Source organism: Carassius auratus, chromosome 35, assembly GCF_003368295.1.
Source record: "Carassius auratus strain Wakin chromosome 35, ASM336829v1, whole genome shotgun sequence".
Lineage (NCBI taxonomy): Eukaryota > Metazoa > Chordata > Actinopteri > Cypriniformes > Cyprinidae > Carassius > Carassius auratus.
This window is the reverse complement of record NC_039277.1, coordinates 15,628,900-15,650,549: the sequence shown is the minus strand read 5'-3', so window position 1 is coordinate 15,650,549 and position 21,650 is coordinate 15,628,900. Positions and strand designations below refer to the sequence as shown.

General features: G+C 36.3%; 1 protein-coding gene across 4 annotated transcripts; it reads right to left on the bottom strand.

Moving 5' to 3' along the window:
- Positions 1 to 733: 733 nt before the first annotated feature.
- Positions 734 to 18,296, bottom strand: LOC113054591 (ubiquitin-like-conjugating enzyme ATG10). 4 transcript variants are annotated; one of them, XM_026220243.1, is made up of 9 exons: positions 17,148 to 17,691; positions 16,453 to 16,618; positions 16,022 to 16,144; positions 14,860 to 14,976; positions 7,030 to 7,162; positions 6,526 to 6,623; positions 3,591 to 3,688; positions 3,065 to 3,146; positions 734 to 1,994 (listed from the first exon to the last, which is right to left on the bottom strand). In XM_026220243.1, the coding sequence occupies exons 3-9, from the start codon at positions 16,142 to 16,144 to the stop codon at positions 1,962 to 1,964; spliced, it is 684 nt and encodes a 227-aa protein (XP_026076028.1). In that variant the 5' UTR covers positions 16,453 to 16,618; positions 17,148 to 17,691; the 3' UTR covers positions 734 to 1,961. The 4 variants fall into 4 exon arrangements, with proteins under 4 accessions (XP_026076028.1, XP_026076026.1, XP_026076027.1 ...); XM_026220241.1 differs by lacking the exons at positions 16,453 to 16,618; positions 17,148 to 17,691 and adding an exon at positions 18,198 to 18,296; XM_026220242.1 differs by having other exon boundaries at positions 16,453 to 17,691.
- Positions 18,297 to 21,650: the final 3,354 nt, after the last annotated feature.

Genomic DNA, 21,650 nt, shown 5'->3' with positions numbered 1-21,650 from the left:
GCGTGGCTAAAGGGACGAAAACTTTTTGTGGAGTCGCTGCAGTGTTGAATAATTTGCTGTTCGGTCAATGGCGGCCCCTAGTGGACAGTCGTGTAAAATACAACAACAGCACACACTGACCAACAGATGTCAGCAGCGACTCGTTCAGGCTCAGGGTGGCATTTCACAAATTTAATTCCCCAACTCCATTAGGAGCGATCAAACTCCATTAAGCAATACCTCCAGTGAAGCATGTAAAATAAATGGATATTTGTTTCTAAGGCAATTCTAATTTCCTTTCCTCTAATGTAACAACTCCTCCAGATATAATAATAATATTGAGGTATGTTTAAAACTTACTACGTCCGTCAATTAGACGTTCTGCACACAGTCAATAGCAAATGTGACTGGAAGAGTTCACCAAAAAATGAAAATGTTGTCATAATTTACTCAACATCATGCGCTTTGGAGCATGCTAGCTCGTTTATGCTAGTCATTAGCATTCTGCGGAGAATAAATAATGATGCTTTGCGCTGTTCTTTTCAATACAGTGAAATTGTTGAGCTGCAAAATTACTGGATATGAAGGCAAACTTGAATGACATTTGAAATCTAAGTGAATAATGACTTACATTTTGCCCCCGTTCTTCACACCAAGCTATGGTAGGGCTTTAGAAGACTTGAATCACACCTCATATTTCATCAAGATTACTTTATTGCCCTCTTTTTTCATATTTGGAGATTCACAGTCGCTATTCATTTTAATTGTGGCAGTTTATTCAATAAAAACATAGGACATTATGTGGTTTCGAAACACAACAATGGTGAGAACATGACAAAAAGTAGGCTTTTTTGTTTTTTTTTTACTATTCCAATCAATTATTTAGTTACCATTTAATCACTCTCATGTCTCTCATCCAGAAATGCTAAAGGTTCGACTAACTTAAATGTTACTAATTAATAGTTATTTTGGAATGTTCAGAAAACATTAAAAAGTAGCCTATTCCCCTAATGCTGAAATGTAATTGCTTTAATGTTAATACAATGGTCATTCAAAGTTATCTGGTCTTTAGTTAACATTCTCAAAATGTCAGCACAAAAACAAACATCATTCATGTAAATTGAAACTTTAGTTTGATCTTCGTCTAGTCTTAAAAAAAAAAAAAAAGTTACCAGCATTCAAAAATAACGTTCCCTTAATGTTTTTTCTAACATTGTCTCAACATTACAGAAAGTTTATAGAACATTTATTCAAAGTTATCTGGTCTTTAACCCACTTTCTCAAAATTCCAGTACAAAAATGTTATTTATACATCGTTCATGGACCATGGAAGGTTTTACTGTTAATATATTCTGAGAACATTCAAAAGTGTTCCCATAATGATAAAAGGGAATGTTCCTGTAATGTTTCTGCCCGATAAAAAGGAAAAATGTCAGAGAACGTTTTTGTAATTTAATAACTAACATTAACAAAACGTTCAAAGAACATATTTTTATTAGATGGGATAAAATCAGTCCATATGTGACTTGTAGCTCTGTGTGAGAAATGAATTCAAGACACAAATGAAACCAAACATCAATTGGACATTTCAATTTCAAATACACAGATTTGAAAAGATTTGAAGACTATAATGGAGCTTGACAGCCCTTAATTTCTGGGTGACCTAAATCTTTAAGAATTGCTCTGTTTATGAAGCAGGTAACATTTCTCTTCCGTGCTTCATCTATGTATTTCTCTCTCTCCCCTCCATCATTCCTGTCTGTCCATTAGAGCGAGATGCTCCGGGTAGGAGGCTGACCTCCTTACCAACACTGATACAGTCCCCTGAGAGACGCGCGCCCCATTTAGACATGCTGACTGAGGACTTTCACCGTCTTCTCTCAAACTCCGGACTCTAAACTCATCTCCTCCGTTTCAGATGCTCACAATTTCAGGGGGATTTGATTCCATTCAACTTTTAAACCATGTCCTGGCACAGCATACTACTTGGCTGCGTAATGTAGAGAAATGTCAGACTACAGGGAGACACAACAAAAAATATATTAGACTATTTACTTTGCTTATTAGATGCAAGATTATACAAATCATTATGTACTTCAATTCCAGTGCTCTGAAATGCCAAAAATAGGCTAAAACGCATCTGTATGCTTCACAATACCTGACCAGTGAGGGAAAATATATTGAGTCACACACACACACACACACACCTACGCAGCTGAAGAGAGACTTCCAGACTAATGTTTGAATAGCAATCCTTCGTATGCCTGCACACACAGCTACTCTTACAGGATTTGTACAATGCTTCCAAAATGCAAAAAAAAAAAAAAAAAAATAGCAGCAGAGAAAACTATTGTTTGCCTTTTTAATTTAATGACAGTGTCACATACTGTTCATTTTCTGAACAAATCCCTGTATTTAAATGATTTTCCCATGAACAAGGATGGCAGCAGTGCAGGTTGTGTACATGCATCCTCTGAACACATGCAGCTGGGTTGAATGGGAATTCTAACAGATCGTTCTCAAAGCATTTCAGTGACATCTATCACATAATATGGAGCAAAAGTACCTTTCACTTTGTATACACTACACTAAGATTCTTTAATGATTTTTAAAGTCTCTTATGTTCACCAAGGCTGAATTTATTTGATAAAAAATACAGTAAAACATACAGCGAAATATTATAATTTAAAATAAAAAAAATTATATTTTAATTTATTGTAACTTTACAGATCTTCTTTATGCACCAAGAGCTTGTAACACTCCAAAGAGAAAGGAAAAATTGAAAATCGCATCATACGACCCCTTTAATGTTTCCTTGATAAACAAGAAATCTTACTGACCCCAAACATTTGAATAGCAGTATATGAATTTAGTACAATTTCGTTAAACATTAAGAGTATCCTTGGGCTAACTTATGAACTTAAAGACTTGGCGTCTTGAATGTTCAAGCACTTCTAACAAGACTTCTTGGCCACTTTGAGACACTGTGCATGTGCTCTGCACGTCCTCTGGGTCTGTGGAGTTTGAGACAGACAGGAAGATCAGAGCAGGTCAAAGCAGAAGCGCTTCAGTCTGGAGCGGACACCTCGGTGCTGTAGCTCAAAGGGACGTCCAGCCTGATGACGGGTCCAACAACACTGAGCCAAGTTACGATATAGTTCACCCTCCTGAAAACAGATGAGATAATCAGAGCATCTACCCATATTACAATGCTGCAAATTAAGAAATGATTATATCTTCTCATATCTAACTAACATAATAGATGGACATGCCAGATCTAATAATTAGTCAATGGACGATGACATCCCTGACTCAACAATGAACTGACTTTAATTAATAAAATTACTGTTTTCTATCATCCTCTTGCATTATCAGCACGCGTTTTTCCTGTTTATTACTTTAAAGCTGCTTTGACGCAATCTGTATTATATAGAACTTTATATAAATAAAGGTGACTTGACACAGATGTAACACTATGAGATAATATAATAACACTTTAAAATGTTAAAAGGAATACTTCTGTAAATGTGAACATGCACTGAACCCAGAATAGTCATCATTTCACATACTGTAACGCAAGACGACTAAAGCTGCAGCAGCGAGAAACTCACTTGTTTTCAGCTTGTGCCAAATCCAGAGCAGGTTTCATAAACTCCTCGGTGCGACATGGATGAAGCATGAAAAACGGTTGGCCCAGTAAAGGATGTTCCTACACACACACACAGAGAGAGAGAGAGAGAGAGAGAGAGAGAGAGAGAGAGAGAGAGAGAGAGAGAGAGATCGTTCAGCTTTTTTTTAATGTCTATTCTGACCTCATTTTTTATTAGAAACAGGTTCTCACTGCCACACGCTGTAACGCAGCCATTAAAACGATGCCGAAACATGTGTTTTTCCATTTTAACTTAGTGTTAACTAGTCACACGATACTTTTCACTACCTGAATTCAATTACGCTCAAAGCTTCGGCTAAATTAAAAAGAAAATTACGAGGCAGATTTAAGCAAATCTGCCATGCGACACATGGGCTTCATTGGCACCCTGCTGAGCCGCTCTGGAGTGAGTCTCACACACTGGAGGGCACTCATGCACAGCAGAGATGGAGGAATTATCTATCCCATAATGCCACAGCAGAGAGACCTGCACTACACCATCACACAGAGAGATTATTATGGAGCATCTGAAGAAGTCATACTTAGGAAGACGTTTGGAACAAAGGCAGAGGAACAATCTGAACAGAGCTTTCATCTCGAATCATCAAGGAACAAAATCTACAATCAATTTAACATCTGTAAACTGATCTAATCTGAAATATACATCAAGAATTTTTTTTGGAATTAAATACAAATAAATAAATAAAAAGAGCTGAACTGAGAGCAGAAGATACTGTACAGAGAGAGGAGCAGATATGCTCATTACATATGTGTGATTGCGCATTTAATTTGTGTTGAAAACATTCTTCTAAGTATATATTTTAACATCCAAATAGACTTAAGGAAAGCCATTTTGAAAAAAAGGTTTGCAGATCCACAATTTGAGCACCAACTCTAGTGAGATGTCAATAAGCACCGTTTAAATCCAGTCATCCAAAACCTCCGAAAATAAATAAATAAAAATCTCCTCTACTCTGCAAATAAAAACAAGCTCAATGCTCTGTCACCACCCGCATTAAAATTCACAACATCAACTGTCTGGATGCATTGCTCCGTTACTGTTCAAGCACCAAAGACGTGCTGACTCTTCAAATTCCCCCGACAGCCCCTCACTGTTAGCATCAGCGGTATAGAGTTGGGCTTTTTCAGGTTATTTGTGAATAGCAGTGCCATCGTGCTCCTATACTGCGGCACGACTCCAGCTCTGTTAGTCAATTATCATGACTTCATCTACAGGCCTCATGGGAGAACAGACCAAATCACTACACACACCAAACTGCTGTGAACATGGACACTAAACACTTTATTCGGAGTCTTGTTCTGTTGAAATAGGGACTTCTGTAATGTTAAATTCAACATTTACTAATGCATTATTAAAATCAAAAGTCCTGCTTGTTAACATTAGTCAATGCACTTGAGAATTAACATGACTTTTCTTCTTAGATTTGCAATTTAATGTTTATCTTCGCAATTCAGACATTATACCTCACAATTTTTGAGAGAAACAAACAGAATTCTGACCTTTTTCCTTACAATTTCTACATCTCTTCTGTGGCAGAAACGGCCTTACATACTTTATTTTTGAGAGTGTACAGTCTCAGACTACATGTTCACATTCGACATTAGGGGCCTTATTGCATCCTCAAGAGTGAAGTGTTCTGTGTCTTCCTAATCTACTTTGGTACCTCCATTATTGGTTATGCTAAGAATGCGATTTGGGTTTGAGAAAATTGGGCAGATAAAGAGAACACTGAGAGATATAAGAGGGCAAAAACAGAGGAAACGAGAGACCGAGCAGGAGATAAAGAGAGAGAGAGTCCACTGGCGTCACTGCTCATAAGGCCTCGATGTGAGTCATTCATGTTTACCTGCGTCAGTGTTCCATCCTCGAGACCCTCAACCCTTCCCGAATCTCTCCCTTTGCTATTACTGCCATCCCTCTCCTCTAATATCCTACACTGCCTCTAATCAGCCTTTTTCGCATCTATTTTTCCACTCTCTCCATCCATTCAATATCTCGCTGTAATCATGCCTACTGCTCTGCATCCCTGGCAGCCTAAAGCAGAGCAGTACCAAACAGCCGGAGTAGGGTTTTCCAAATGCTCCAAGAGATCTACAAGAAGGAAATGCCAACTATCAGCATGAAGTTTGATCTACATCGCAGCTTATTCTCAGCAAGAACTGCCCACTAAGACAGGAACGGGTTTCTGATTGACATGTAAACTGATCAATCAAAGGCTGCATGAATTGATGCACAAGATTTTCGCATAAACACGTGAAACTAACAGGTATGTCAACTGCATAAGAAAACACATTAAAAAGGCTAGTCCTGATGTTGATTTTCCATTCAGAGTAAATCTGAAATCAGTGATTTGACAATAATAAACTGAAAAAATAAGAAAGGTTATTCAAACAACACAAAAGTCTCCATAAACGGTTGTACAGACGATATGGAAATGACTGGAAATGTGTACAACTCATGGATATAGTAAAAATGTAAGATATATTTTTCCAATTGCAATTCTGCTTAGCAACTTCATTCTTTCAGTACTTTTTTTTTTCTTCTACCAAACACACACACATGCACACACACACACACAATTTATTACAATTGTGTGCATATAATTTAATGTTCTTGAAAGGAAGTCTTTAACTCTCACCAAAGCTTTTTTTTTATAAAATTTATTTAAAAAAAAAAAAGATTTTCAAATAACTATTTTCTATTTGAACATATTTTAAAATTGGAATTTCTTCCAGTGATACAAAGCTGAATTTTCAGCATCATTCCTCCAGTCTTCAGAAAGAATAATAATGTGAAAGCAACTGCCACCTGCAAAATGTGTCTTCGTGAAGACTCTTCAACAAATTCAGTCCACTCTTGATGTCACACAGGTTACCTGTTGGGTCAGCGTGTCCCAGGGTCCCTGCTGTAGTCTCTGTCTATAGTTCAGATGAACATTCCTCCACACCTCCTCAAGAGACAGGGGTTGCCCATCTGCAACAGAGAATGACCTTTTTTTTTTTTTTTTTTACAGACAATATGAGTGATCACTTTCAAATGGATCACGCTTGCGTGTGTGTATTTGTTAACTTTCTCAATAACAGTTCCAAAAATGTTTACATGGCAGCTATTAATGTATTTACAGCACAAAGTCAAACTTTGTTGAGCACAGACGTGAGTCACCGTGCTGCCTGCTTTGTAAAAACTAAACACCCCCGTCGAAATGGGATCTCAGTGTATATGTTGAGTCTGTTTTTGGAGCACACATAAAACCAGACACTGAGAAAGCAGAACGCAGAGGGTTCTGAAATACACACACTGATAAGGGAAGCAAACAGCATATAAACAAGACTGTGCAGTTTAATGATAGAAATGGAGTGAGAGCGAGAATGTCGTGTACCTAACGCGGAGGCTCTGAAATAGAGGACAGGGATCTGATAGCTGAAAGAATACAGAACGTGGTATTCATAGCGCAGCACAGCGTGAATTTCACATACTGCCTGAACTCCAGCCGTTTCATCCTCAACGTTTGCCTAGAAAACAAGACAGAGAGAAACGGGTAGAAAGTGAGAGAGACAGACTCATGCCATTCAATGACAAATATAAAAACATTAATGTGACAACAACAACAAAAAAGAATGGCAACTTCTATAAATGAATATCAAATCAAATTCTGAGACATCGTACTAAATTTAACCATTAGTTCAATCACAATCTTGTTGTTATAAACTCATATGTATATTTCTATCCATAGAATACAAAATAAATTATAAATGTATTATAATGTTTACAGAATTGTTGTACACAAAGTTTGGGGTCATTAAGATTTTTTTTTTTAAGAATTACACATTGTATTCATTATATTTGGAAAAAGTGACAATAAAGATATTAATAATGTTTTAAAAAAAGATTAACATTATATTTGAAATAAGTGCTGTTCCTTTGAACTTTACAGTCATCAAAAATTCCTCAAACAAAGTGCATATATAAATAATAAGAATATCTTAATATTAGGAAATGTTTTTTTAGCAGCAAATCAGCATCTTTGAATGATTTCTGAAGGATCATGTGATATGAAGACTGGAGTAATGATGCTGAAAATTCAGCTTTGAAATAGAAAACAGTAATTCGAAATTGTTATATTATACTAATATTCACACTGTTTTTACTGTATTTTTGCAGCAAGTGTAGCCTAAGTGAGCATTAGAGACCCCAAACTTTTTAATGAGTAATTTAAGCTCTTAAAAAAACAAAAAAAAAAAAACATTAAAAGTGGCCAATATGAACTAAATCCTATATTCAAAGTTTACTGAAGTTAAACAATAGATTTGAGTGAGGAACAGACCAACATTTAGTCTTTTAAATCTACATGCGTGCAAATATGAGCTACAGCATGAATAACTTCTTATATATATATATATATAAAAAAAACAAAACAAAGAAATGGCAATTAATACATTAAACATGGAATTTTGAAGAAGATAGACTGAAATTGCATATTGCAGTAAAACATACTTCAATAATCTTTATTTACAACTTGTGGGCTAAACTTAATAGTTGATTAAAGTTGTTTCTAACAGTGTTTGGAGGTCAACAACATGCATCTGTGTTCATTTTCAGAGTCCACACAAGAGCAGCCAGCACATTCTCCTAAACATCTCCTTTTCTGCTCCAAAAGAAATCAAACAGGTTGAGGGTGCACATGTGAATGGATACATTTTCATTATATTGATTTACAACAGATATGAAACCTTGCCACATAAATGCTAATTCTGTTAACCTCACTTCAATGATCTTCTGCAAGAAAATGTACTGACGTTCCTCGTGCAAGAAGTCATGTATGGCGCCATATCGCATATCTGATCCATGGTACATGTGCAGACTTGCCATTAACTTTGAGCTGTGATACCAAACCCAAAGCCAGTGACATACGCGAGTGATTCTTCGACTAACATGTGACTTCATTCTAACTTGACTGATGAAAATAAGGCTTCCTCAGCAGTCTGTGTGAGCAACAACATGTGTTTACCTTTTTGCTTTCCTCTTGCATCCTTCATTCTTTGGATGTTGTTGACATGTTGAGGGAGTTTGTACACTCCACCCTTTGTGTTGCGGAACATGAGTAATGGTCTCATGCACAGGACCCTCGAGCGAGTCTGCATGCACAAATGTTGTGCAGACTGTTTACCAAGGTTACCTCTCTTTCGGGTGGTGCGCACTGGATTTTCCCGCTCTTTCTCGACCTGCAACCCCTAGTGATTAATTGGCTGTCAGAATGTGGAATAAAGGTTTAGGGCGCTGTAACTTGCACAAACACAGATAAACAGGAAGGGATGCCGTCATACTTGGGTGGAGTTCACAATCATTAATGGGGAATAACTAGAACTAAAAAACAGTGACGCAACTAGCTTACTGTAACCACATCTTGTAGACATCAGAGACTACATCACAGCATAGCTTCACCGGTAACAAGCTACTTTTATGGACGAGTAGCGATGTAACACAACAAAAGGCTATGTGGCTGTTTCATGTAACAATTTGGAAAGTCAGAATTGTTTTAGTAAATCAGTTAAATTGGATAGTTGTAAAGGCAATGTGACACAACCAAATGAAAAAGAAGTGATTCAATGATTCGAGGCTCTGCAGCATTTTGCAAGAAACCCTTTGTATTTACCAGTTGTATTTATTTAGTTAGTTATACATTTGGTAGGGGTGCTCCGATCACGATCGGCCGATCGTTACGCGCATCTCGTCCGTAAAGCCGGTTTTCTAATCAGCGGTTAATTCCATCAGGTGCGTGATTTCACATAGAGCAGCTGTTACTACACAGAGCCGTTGTTAATAGAGAAGATCACGTTAATTTTCAGCGCATTAACGATCGGCCGATCGGAGCATCCCTAACATTTGGTGAAGTTAGTTATTTTGGTAACACTTTAGAATAAGGTTCCATTAGTTAATGTTAGTTAATGTATTGATTAACATGAACAAACAATGAATAATACATTTATTACTGTATTTATTCATCTTCGTTAATGTTAGTTAATGAAAATACAGTTATTCATTGTTAGTTCATGGTAATTCACAGTGCATTAACTAATGTTAACAAGTACAACTTTTGATTTAAATAATGCATTAGTAAATGTTGAAATTAACATGAACTAAGACTTATAAATGCTGTAGAAGGATTGTTCTTGCTTAGGTCATGTTAACGAAAGTAGTTAACTAACATTAACTAATGGAACCTTATTCTAAAGTATTACCATTATTTTTAATGAATTTGACCTTGAATAATATTAAAGAAATACTAATTGTTATCTTTATCAAATATGTATGTATACACACACATACATATATGTACATAAGTTTGGGATCGATAAGAATTTTTCTTATGCTCTTAAACTTTTAAAATTGTTAAAATTGTAAAATTGTAAATTCTTTAACATTAAAATTGTGAAATATTATTGCAATTTAAAATGACTTGTTAAAATACTTTCTGTGATGCAAAGCTGAATTTTCATCAGCCATTACTCCAGACCTCATTGTCACATGATCCTTTAGAAATCATTCTAATATGCAAATTTATTATCAATGTTTTTTTTGCAACCTGTGATACTTTTTTCAAGATTCTGATGAATACAAAGTTAAAAAACAACAGCATTTACTTAAAATAGAAATCTTTTGTAACAATATACACTACCACTCAAAAGCCTAGGTCAGCATGTTTTCTTTCTATTTTTGAAATAAATTATTAACATTATAATCATCGTATTTTTATATTTATATAAATTTATAAATACCATTTTTTATTTGTAAATAAAAAAAGATAAAGATTCAACTATCTATAATAGATCCTTTAAATGCATCTACTTTTGTTATTGATTTGTAGGCTTTCACCTTACAAAACAATAGCTTGATTGTAATAGACATAATACAATTTTATTGTAATTAAGTCTTTACATTACAAATGCTTTTTTGCACTCCTAAATGGCACCTGTGACGTGTTTTCTTACAAAGTAGGTGGCTTTGAGATGTTATGACATCAGGCCTTTGCGGTCCACATTGATACATGCAGGTTTAATTAGCTATAGTGTCTGAGCGACAAGATGGATCAGCAGCGGAGGGGGCTGGATCCCTGGCAGCTTCATTGCAGACGCAAGGATTGTTCATGCATCCATGCCTCCACTGATAACATCTCCTCCCTCCCATACAAGTGCAGTCTTGAGAGACACACTACTACTGTTTCACATCCGACGTCTGTCAGGAATGAAAGGGTTTGGAAAGAGGGAAGGCTGGTCAAATAAACAATGACTTCATGTTTTATCCAAACAGTACCTGCACTTCTAGATAAAATATCTCCCCCAGAGGCTGTAAAATAATGTTTGGGACGATGAGTTATAAAAACAGAGCGCACACAAGCAAGCAGAAAACGCATTCAATTTCGGGTCCGCCGTGGCAGGAACTCATTTAGCAAAACGAATATTCAAAGCTCACATTCAACCTTTGCATAACTGACTCTTCGACTGCATTTGGAATTCAAATAAAGGACAAAAGTTCAGCTGCTGTTTGTGCACCGCTTAAAATTTTCAAAAGGTCAAGTTCAAAAAGGGCCGTTTATTAACTTTGAAATGTGTTTCTAGCAACAACTTCTGGCATCCGCCGCAGTTTGCTGTCATTCAAACGCTGCTGTGTTTACTTTCACGCAGGTGTACAGACGTAACGGTGTAATCGCTAAACGACGGCACCTGTTCAACTCCACAAACATGCAAGCAAATCAAAGGTCTGCATGGCATGTTGCAGCAGACACTTTAAATAGCATCATCTAAAGAGAACTAACAGAGCCATGAGCTCAGGTATACACTTTATATGCACTCCATTTTTCACTGTCAAAAGGAAGATCAATACTAGACGTGCAACAGCAGAGTAGAAGATGTTCCCCTCGCTTACCTGAATACCAGAGCTTGGCTGGGTAATTTCAGAGGATGATGAAGGATGGGCTCTTTCATTAACCTAAATAAGCCTTAATTATGGGTTTAATTATCCTAGTAATTCCGTTTACATTCTTCGCACTTAAAGGATTAAAATACCTATTGCTTCTGCATGCATCTCTTGAGGAACAATTATAGATTGCTTTTTCTTAAATGTGGTTATAAAGCAGCTACCAGAGACTCTAGTGAGTGAGACACTTACAAAAAAAAAAGTAAAAAACTTCTCAATGCTGAATTATTGGCTGAATATATACGTTTACATGTATATACACACACACACACACAAATATATATATATATATATCAAATTGGTCTCAAAATTGGCGTGGCATAGAGGTGATCAGTTTGTGGCACTGCTGAGGTGGTATAAAAGCCCAGGTTTCTTTGACAGTGACCTTCAGATCATCTGCATTTTTTGGTCTCTTGTTTCTCATCTTCCTCTTGACAATACCCCATAGATTCTCTCTGGGGTTCAGGTCTGGTGAGTTGGCTGGCCAGTCAAGCATACCAACACCATGGTCATTTAACAAACTTTTGGCAGTGTGGGCAGGTGCCAAATCCTGCTGGAAAATGAAATCAGCATCTTCAAAAAGCTGGTCAGCAGAAGGAAGTATGAAGTGCTCCAAAGTTTCTTGGTAAATGGGTGCAATGACTTCGGTTTTAAAAACACAGTTTTAAAACACAGTGGAGCAACAACAGCAGATGACACTGCACCCCGAGACAATTAAAGGAACCTAAGACTTCAGTCTGTGTGCGTTCAATTTATTTAATACACGAGTTTCAGAATTGAGTTGAATTCTTTTCCACGACATTCTAATTTATTGAGATGCACCTGTATACGAATAAACATTAATTATTTTCAGTGACATTTTGGTTACATTTTGTACAATAAATAACTGTAATAATTGGAAGCAGTTGAGAAGCACATTCTGCTGCCTACGAACATAAAGAAGACACTATAATGACGGGTATTCTTTTTTACTGAAGAAATGAACCCTTCATGTACAGGTGCTCAGAGACAAAGAGTAACATTGAGCACAGCTCCACAGACGTCAGGTGAGTGGCACTGAAAAGGTTAACCCTGATAGATTTTTGTTGAGTGAGGCATTTATTCACTCCCTAAAAGAATTCCAACACTCAAAACAGGATGCCACAAAAAAGAAAGAAAGAAGAAAAAAATGGTCCTGGCTTCTCTAATCTTCCACAGATCTTTTTTGGAGTTGTTTTCTTCCTTTCCTCAACAATGGGGAAAAAAAGAGGCTTTCTTGGAGCCTGCAAGCTACTGCTTGCTGGCGAACAGTCTTTACCAAGGTCAAGTTTTCTAAATATTCTTTTATGCAGAGCATGTCAGGTGACGTGCGCTGTGGCACGACTGCACGCAAGACTTGAATGTTATGAGTGAACAAAGGAGATGCTGATGTTGAGTTGGTATCACTGCAGACAATACTGGCCTTTTTGGTGAATCAGTAATTCATCAGAAATTAATAAATCTCACATGCATTTCACCTCAACAGCAAAAAGACTGAAAAAAAAAAAAAAACATTACGAATATTTTGGTTCGTCAAGATTTTCTGGTTGAGATTTAAGCATATTTTTCCTTCTAAATTCTTCTTATTATAATGCATTAGGACATTTTACTGCCAAGTTGTTTTTTAACCTTATAATACACAAACACTACAATGATGTATAAATAACTTTACATTGTTTTTCATATACTATTTCTTTTCATATTTCAACAAATTATACTTTTTGCTTGAGATTTAAGCACATTTTTCCTTTCATAATGAATAAAGTTGTTGTTTTGTACTATATAAAAAAATACTACCTAGATGAATAAACAGTTTACAGTTTATATAATACACTATACTATTTCTTGGTACTTTACAACAATTATATTTTTAGCTTGAGATATAAGTATATTTTCCCATTGAAAATCTCATTACTGTAATGAACTGGGACATTTTACTGTTGTTTTTTGTACTTAAAATATACAACTAATAGTACCATGATGAAAAAATACTTTAAAAATTATATTATTTCTTTTTACATTATTTCTTTTAGCACATATTCCCATCCAAATTCCCATAACCATAATGCAGTGGGAAATTTTACAGTAAAATTGTTTGTTTTACTGAAAATACACAACAATGACTTCCACGATGAATATATACTTTACATAATATACTTAGAAATAAAGTACTATTTATTTTAGCACAAAAGAGACTGTATATTAAATTAATTTTTTCTTCATATATCTACAAATAGTAATATACATGATATAATTTTACTATAATACTATTTACTGTATATCTTAGACCAAGCAAGTTTGTTAGTTTGCCTATGGAAGTTGCTCAAAACAAATACTATTTCAGAGCAAATACTGTACATATATAAAGATATGTAGTGAAAAGCATTAATAATTAGCGCAATGGACCAGCCTTAACCACAGAATATCAGACTGGATTGCATTATAATCAGTTACTTAATAAAAACAAAAACTGCTTGCTTCAATAGCAATGAAATATGGCAAAATCTCCTTCATGAAAGGAGAAGGTGTCGAGTCTTCCCTAGAGTGTGTGAGCTGAATCTAAATAAGCAAAGTCGAGTCATTTGCAATCAGCCGGAAGGGCTTACTAATGAAATGGGCTGAGAGTGGAGGTAAAGAAAAATCAGCCACAAGGCACAACCCCCATTTTGGAGTCATTTAGACCAGTATACGAAAATATTTTGCTGATACTACCTGATTCAAAGAAATACTTTTTAAAGTTGAAATATGTCACACACAACCATTTTCTCCAAATGGAGAATGCATGAAGTGTGCAGACAATATTAAACAATCATGTGTTTAACACCCTGATGGACAAAAGAGCGAAAAAACATCTTAACAGTCACATGAAACCGTATGCCAACGTTAGCAAGTTTTTCCAAAACTAAACCCAGGACGGTTATAAAGCCCAGGATTTAGTTAAAGTGTTTCCTTCAGGTAATTGATTCAGTATGTGGGGAAACACTTAGGTCAAGTCTTCATTTGAGCAACGGTGGCCCATTTTGTTAAGGGTTTTTACGGGCTCATTCTACCCAAGAACAACCCATGGTTCAGAGACAGTACACTTTTAAGAACAAAATGGGTAAGACAAAGTGCTGTGGGTTAACTTGCTCGTCAAAGGTTAATATTTGGTTTCAGTGGTCTCTTCAAATCACTAATCCTAAGTATTAGTAATAGAAAATAGTGATACTTGTCTAACCTGGATGTTATCCGTCACCATGTCTTCATCCTGCACGGAACTCTCAGGTTGTTCATGCAAAACACTGGATTTTACAGGGATGAGAAGAGTCTTCTTCATGAAGCCTTCATCAGTGCCCTAGAACAAAGCAGAAAACCTGTCAAAAATCCAATGTATAAAAATGTTTTTTTTATTTATTATATACATTATAAAGAAATATTTTACTCAAAATTGCAATTTTGCTGAAAATTTACTCTTCCTCCGGCCATCCGAGATTTAGATTTATTTTTCTTCATCAGAACAGATTTGGAGAAATGTAGCATTCCATCACTTGCTCACCAATGGATCCTCTGCAGTGAATGGGTGCCGTCAGAATGAGAGTCCAAAAAGCTGAGAAAATATGTGTTTGCAAGAAACTAAGATTTCTCTATCCATAATATTGCTTTCTCCTGTGAAAAATGTATCTTGTCTGAATCAGGAGAGAAATATGCACAGATTAAGCACAATTTACACACAAAAACAGTCCAAAACTGTTCTAAATTTTGACTTTTTCACAGGAGAAAGAATTATTATGAATAAAGGACATATTTTGTCAAAAGCAAAATTTTAAAGTTAAAATTACTTAAAGATGAATTATGAACATACAGCTTTTCACTTCATAAGATGATTGACTGATTCTAGTGGTGTGGATTATTGTTATGTTTTTATCAGCTGTTTGGACTCTCATTCTGACGGCACCCATTCACTGCTGTTGATCCATTAGTGAGCAAGTGATGTAATTCTACATTTCTCCAAATCTGTTCTGATGAAGAAACAATCTCATCTACATTTTGGATGGGCTGAGGGTGAGTACAGTGTGAGTAAATGTTCATATTTGGGTGAACTATTCCTTTAAACAATGCCTATTTTTATGTTCCTCAATTCACTCTGGATAAAGCATCTTCTAAAGACATAAATGTAATGTAAACAAAGTTGTATTACAGTCCTTTTAAACATTACTGCAGTGACAAACTAAAAATTAGGGAGAACATCAGCAGGGAATGTCATTGGAATGACATTAAATTAATGTCAAAATACCAAATCTTCTGTGAGATTCACACTTCAGGTTATTTCTTTCATAATGATCTTCTAAGGAGAACAAGTAGGCCCAGTCTTTGTGGAGTTACTCAAACATTCACTTCACCTTGATCTGCTCCCAGCTCCAGCCATCCTTGATGGTCTCAGAGTGTTGGAGAAAGAGCTGACAGCAAAGCCGGAAGGTCCTTTCATCCAGGTAACATGACACAGGGTTTCTCTCAGCTGCCATCTGAGGGTAAGATGAAGAACATTTAAATGGATAATAACTGAAGATCCCTTCAACATCATGCTTCAGAACATCACTGTCGACATGAACATTGTCAAGTCAAAATGAAATACCACTCCCAACCAATTTTACTTCTGTAATGTGATTTCCAGTGTAAGAAAAAAATATGAGGTAATACAACGTCATTTTGTCCATCAGGAGTTGATTGCACCATGAAGACAAGATCATTGGAATAACACGCAAATGAAACATGCACAATTACACCAGAAATCTGTATTAAGAAAGCAAATTGGGACAGTTCTGTTGCTGACCAAGATCTCTCAACAAATCCACATGCACATTTGGAGTCGTTGAAATCCAAATTCCATCACAACTTTAGGCTGCTTGATCGCAGCAGTGGCTCTGGCTTCAATTACTCAAGAGGAAACGGTTGATTCGCTAAGTGGCCCTTTCCTGCTCATGCCTCTTTCACCCCCTCTGCATGAACAAGCAGAAATGAGAAACATCAAACAAACTGGTATATTTGCATCTTCACTGATCAGTCGGTTTAGTGAGCATCTACAACTCCAGACTAAATGGACTCAACATGGCTTGATTAATTACAGTGTATGAAGCAATAAACAAAATGTGCACACTCTTGAATGGATCAGCAGTGTCTGTGTGTCTAGCTATAGTCCAATTCTGACGTGGGGAAATTCTTTAAATAACAATTAGTACTTACTACAGAATTGGACTCTCAGAAATGTTCACTCTGAAAATGTGATCCAAATCTTTTTTTTTTTGCTCATATTTGACTCCGATAATTTAGTTTCATCACAGTGTGAATTAAATCTAATTAAGCTCATAACTTTGCTACATGACCGCAGTCTGAACAACCAAAACGGAATTCACCCCCAAAGCTTGCACAGACCTTAGCCACTTCACTCGGTAACATTAGGCAGTTTTCATTTAAATGCTGTTTATTGTTGATGATTGCATTGTTTTCATATGTATATGCATACAGTACATCTCGTTTCTGCGTCAGTATGACAGAGAGCTTCATGTCGTCTTGTTATCGTCCTTTTGCACAAGTGGTTCAGTTCAGGACCGTCTTTCGTTCACACTGGCTTCTGATATTGGCCACATTTGAAAATGATAATGTGAATAGCCATGCAAAAAAATTAAAATAAATCAGCAATAAATCGCAACTGAGCACTAATGTTTGCAGTATGAATGTAGCCACAGAGATAAACAGTGTTATCAAAAAGTTCCACTTTGAAACAAGTTTGTTTTCAAAAGTTTGCATTTTGAAACCCACAAACAAAATTTTTATTTTTAGCTGAAAATGGTGTCGCATAAACCCCCCCTAAGACACTGACTGTTTTCACACAGGTTTTCCCCCACATACATGCACCAGCTGCCATTGGTCAGACAGATAGTCCCGCCCCGAACTCACGCCATTGGTTGAGTCCTGCAGGGCCCAACACTTGTTTGGCCTGGTCAAACAATGTAGAGCCTAATTAAATTATAGTATTTCCATTATTTAACCTATCAATGATTTACATATAAACGTTTATTTTAATATGCAGTTATCTCTGGTTTTGAAATGTTGATAGGAATTATTTTAAAATCTAAAAACGCAAATCACATTAAACTTACAAATATTAATATTTCATTGTATTGCCATCTAAGTTATGAAGACAGCCTCCTGAAAATTTAAAGCCCTGTATCAGATAGCGAGTATGTTAAACATGCTTTCAAGGTACACCCTTTACTGATATTGACGTTATATAAAGCGTTATATGGCGTCTTGGAACTACGAAACTACAGCGCAGATCAACATAAAGGACGGAACAACCGTTTGAGCATCAGCTCTCGTGACGCTTCAACCGTGCAGCAATGGAGAGCAAGTATTTATAAATTAAGCAACAACGTTGCTTTAGTAACTGCATTGAATGTTTTTTGACGTTCTAATTTCTAAAACGCCGACTGCCTGACATTTTACAATGCTGCTGCATAACTCGGAGCTGTCAGAAGAACATCCACAACAGCGCAAAGTGCTGTACCGCTGTCTTACCATGATCTCACAGGGCTACTTCCGGGATCCTGAGCGCGGAGGGGGTAAAACGGAACAGCCAATGTTATTCAGCACAGGCGGTTTCAAGCCGCCCACTTTCCGGAAAAAAGGCACAACGCAGACATTAGAGGACAGAGAGCAGTTAAAACACTCAGTAAAATAATATACACAACCGAAAAGAGAACAGATCAGCGTACACAAAGAGGGACTTTCCACCCAACTAATGATTTGACGCATTTTAGTAGCCACTGCATTTTTAAATGCTAATTTTTATGACCAAAACAGTGAATTCACATTTCGATTCATAGTGTATTTATAAATACGTTTAGTAAGAGGACAGAGAATAAAACAATGACCCTTGAGAGTCTTCCAGTGTCCTTATATGATATTAGCCTAAAATATAACAGGTTAAATATTACAGTAGCATGTTAACAACAAAATTATGGTCTAGGACTTAAGAGGGGGTTACTTGTATTATTTACAATATTTAACTAAATTGTTGTTATCTGAAAAATATGTAGGCTGTACTTTCATATGATTTTATACATTAAAAAATAAATGTAAAATCTGTATAGAAGGGAATGATCTCACCAACCATCTAGTCGAGATTAAAGAGGTCATATAATGCAATTTCAAGTTTTCCTTACTCTTTGAAGTGTTACAAACTGTTCTTGCATAGATAAGATCCCTAAATTGCAAAGACTAAAGTCTCAAACACAAAGAGATATGCTTTATAAAAGTTAACACTTGTCCACACTCTCCTAAAACATCTAGTTTAAACACGCCCCCACATGTCTACATCACTGTGTGGGAAGATTTGCATAACACCGCCCAAATGTTTATGCAAAGAAAGGAGTGACTTTGATTCTCACTGTAGTATTGTTGCTGCCGCTGCCATTTGATATGGAGACGCTGTGTGTTTCATTGTGAAAGTGAAACTACTTTGTTTGGCCTTCCAAAAGAGTGCACAACTAGAAATCAGTAGTTAAGTTGTATTTACAACACATTTCCAGAACAGTTCAAACCAAATATTTGTGTGTGCAAAATATTTAACAGAGGACTCTTTCCTGAACCTACAATGCTGGCTGTTTTGACTCACAACCTATAAGTATGATTTTTATATCTAAAGAATGTGCCACTGATGATTCAAATGTGAGTTTTGAACAGTGTAGAGTAGCGCTTGATGTTCGTCACTTCTCCTATCACAACAAATTGCAGACAAATGGTTTTATGTTTACGAGGTGTGATACGCAATGTGTAAAAAGACAATATAAGTCATTATATTCAGTAATTATGTCCCCACTGGATGCAACAAGTGCCTGGTTTATAATGGGTTTTATTGTTTTTGTCTGGTTGTGCCGGGATGCGGCATCACAGTATGTTAAGGGGTGAAACATTCCTGTCACACACTTCAGGTATTCGGTCAATCACAGCGTACTGGATAGGTGGCCAATCAGAGCACATCTCGCTTTTCAGAATGATGAGCCTTGTGGGGTATAGACCAACACTACTTTGGCGTCATCGAAGGTTAACTCCTCTTTTTGGGGGAAAACAAACGGATTCCTGATACAGAACTTGCTCCAGGGACCTTTTGTTTTTCATTGTTTCTGATGTGTACAGGCCTGTCAGACACAATTACAAACAGATATTGTATAATATTTATATTGTTTAGTCCTAGCCTGCGAATATTTGAAACTTAAAATCAGTTAACAGCCAAGGTAGCATGCCTAATGAGAGCTAACGTTAATCACGTAGCTACTAGTAGCTAACTACAACAAAACTGTCAATAGCTTAAATCAAGTGAAATATGATCCAAGTAAACAACCGACTCCTCTTGACATGGCCTCATCGTCTAGTTTATCATACTGTGAGTATGTTAATGACAAAAATAGGCTACTTGGTGATTCCACGAGATAATGGTAACGTTAGATGTCCATATTTGGCCACTGCGTGGGGTTATTAATCCAGTTTTCGACAATTTCAAAGGGAAACCTCTGTAAACACCATATCCAGTAGCTTCATTAAATACCTCTCACGGTCCTCGGCCATTTTTGCTATCAAGAAATTAGAGCGAGTTCTGTATCAGGGGAATTGTTTTCCCCCAAAAAGGGGCGTTAACCTTCGATGACGCAAAAGTAGCATTGGTCTATAGAGGAGCAACAAAAATGTACAGTATGTAGAAAATAATGTGTGTGTTTTTTTACCTGAAACTGCATAAACACAATGCATTACAACATATACACAACATAATGTTCTTTTTAGCAACATCATATGACCCCTTTAAAAGAATTAAGTCAGTGTTTTGAACCCATTTTACTTCCATAATTGTATGTATTCCTGAGTGAAACAGGGAATTGATTAAGTGGTGAAAAGTGTCTGTTACCAGGACTCAAAATAGTTTGGTAAAACAATGGCTGAACTGCATACTAGCATAGTTACTTGTACTATTTCTGCCATATGTTATGCAAAATCAGCCAATGGCGGAGTAGCTATTGCGCTATTTGTTAACATTATCCAATAGCATGTGTATTGTATTTTGATCAGTTTATGAAGACAAACATTTTATTTTCTTTGCAATATCATGCAACTGATCGATCATTCGCAATAAGACCAAGAAAGTGCATTAGGAAATAAATAGGTAAAAGTAAACAGTCCATTTTGCTTTGATGTTGACTGTCCAATTGACTGTTTACAAGCACAAGAATATTATTTTGTCAGCTTTGTGTAAACAACAACCAAATTGCAATAAGAACATTAAGCCAGTATTACAGTTTCTAAAAATCAAAATATGAATTTTGATTCATACATTTCTTTTATTTGAAATCTCAAACAAATTTATGTTACATACTGTTTTAAAATATTTAGCAAGAATGTGCTTAAAGTAATTAAGCTCATTTAGTTTGACATTGTGTAAAACCCATTCTTCTGGAAATATCTCAGTAACCTAAGTAATCGGATCAATAATTATTTTGCATTAAAAGCATGTTTATTATCCGTCATTTAACCATTTCTAAGTAGTATATTGATGTCTAAACTGCTGAAGTGCCATTCATATGTTTCATGTACTTCATGAAGAGATGTGTAATTTTTTTGTACGACCCAAATAATCTTACTTTAATCATCTGTACGAGCAGAAGCTGAAGAATCCGCTCCACATTTGCCATATCACTTTAAATTTGGCCAGTGACAGTCGAGGGTGTGATTGCTTATGAGGGGAACAGCCAGTTGTTTAAAATCCCTCTCAGAACGGTTTCAAATTCCCCTCAGTGCCGGGTAAGTCGAAGTGAGCGCGTGCGTGTGTGTGTGTGTGTGTGTGTGTGTGTGTGTGTGTGTGTTCCACAGACAGAACGCTGGAGATAAGAAAGGGGTTGTGTTTCTGTCGGGGCGGGGCCGAGTAACTGTCACTCACGCGAGTTACCCAACAAAATGGGCGTTCCTTCTCGGCACTCGGTC

Coding starts and splice junctions, on each gene's coding strand:
- LOC113054591 (XM_026220241.1), bottom strand. Junction 3,689..6,525: donor GGGACACGCTGACCCAACAG/GTAACCTGTGTG, acceptor GTGTGTGTGTAG/GAACATCCTTTACTGGGCCA. Junction 1,995..3,064: donor CTTTGAGCTACAGCACCGAG/GTGTCCGCTCCA, acceptor GTCTCCCTGTAG/TCTGACATTTCTCTACATTA.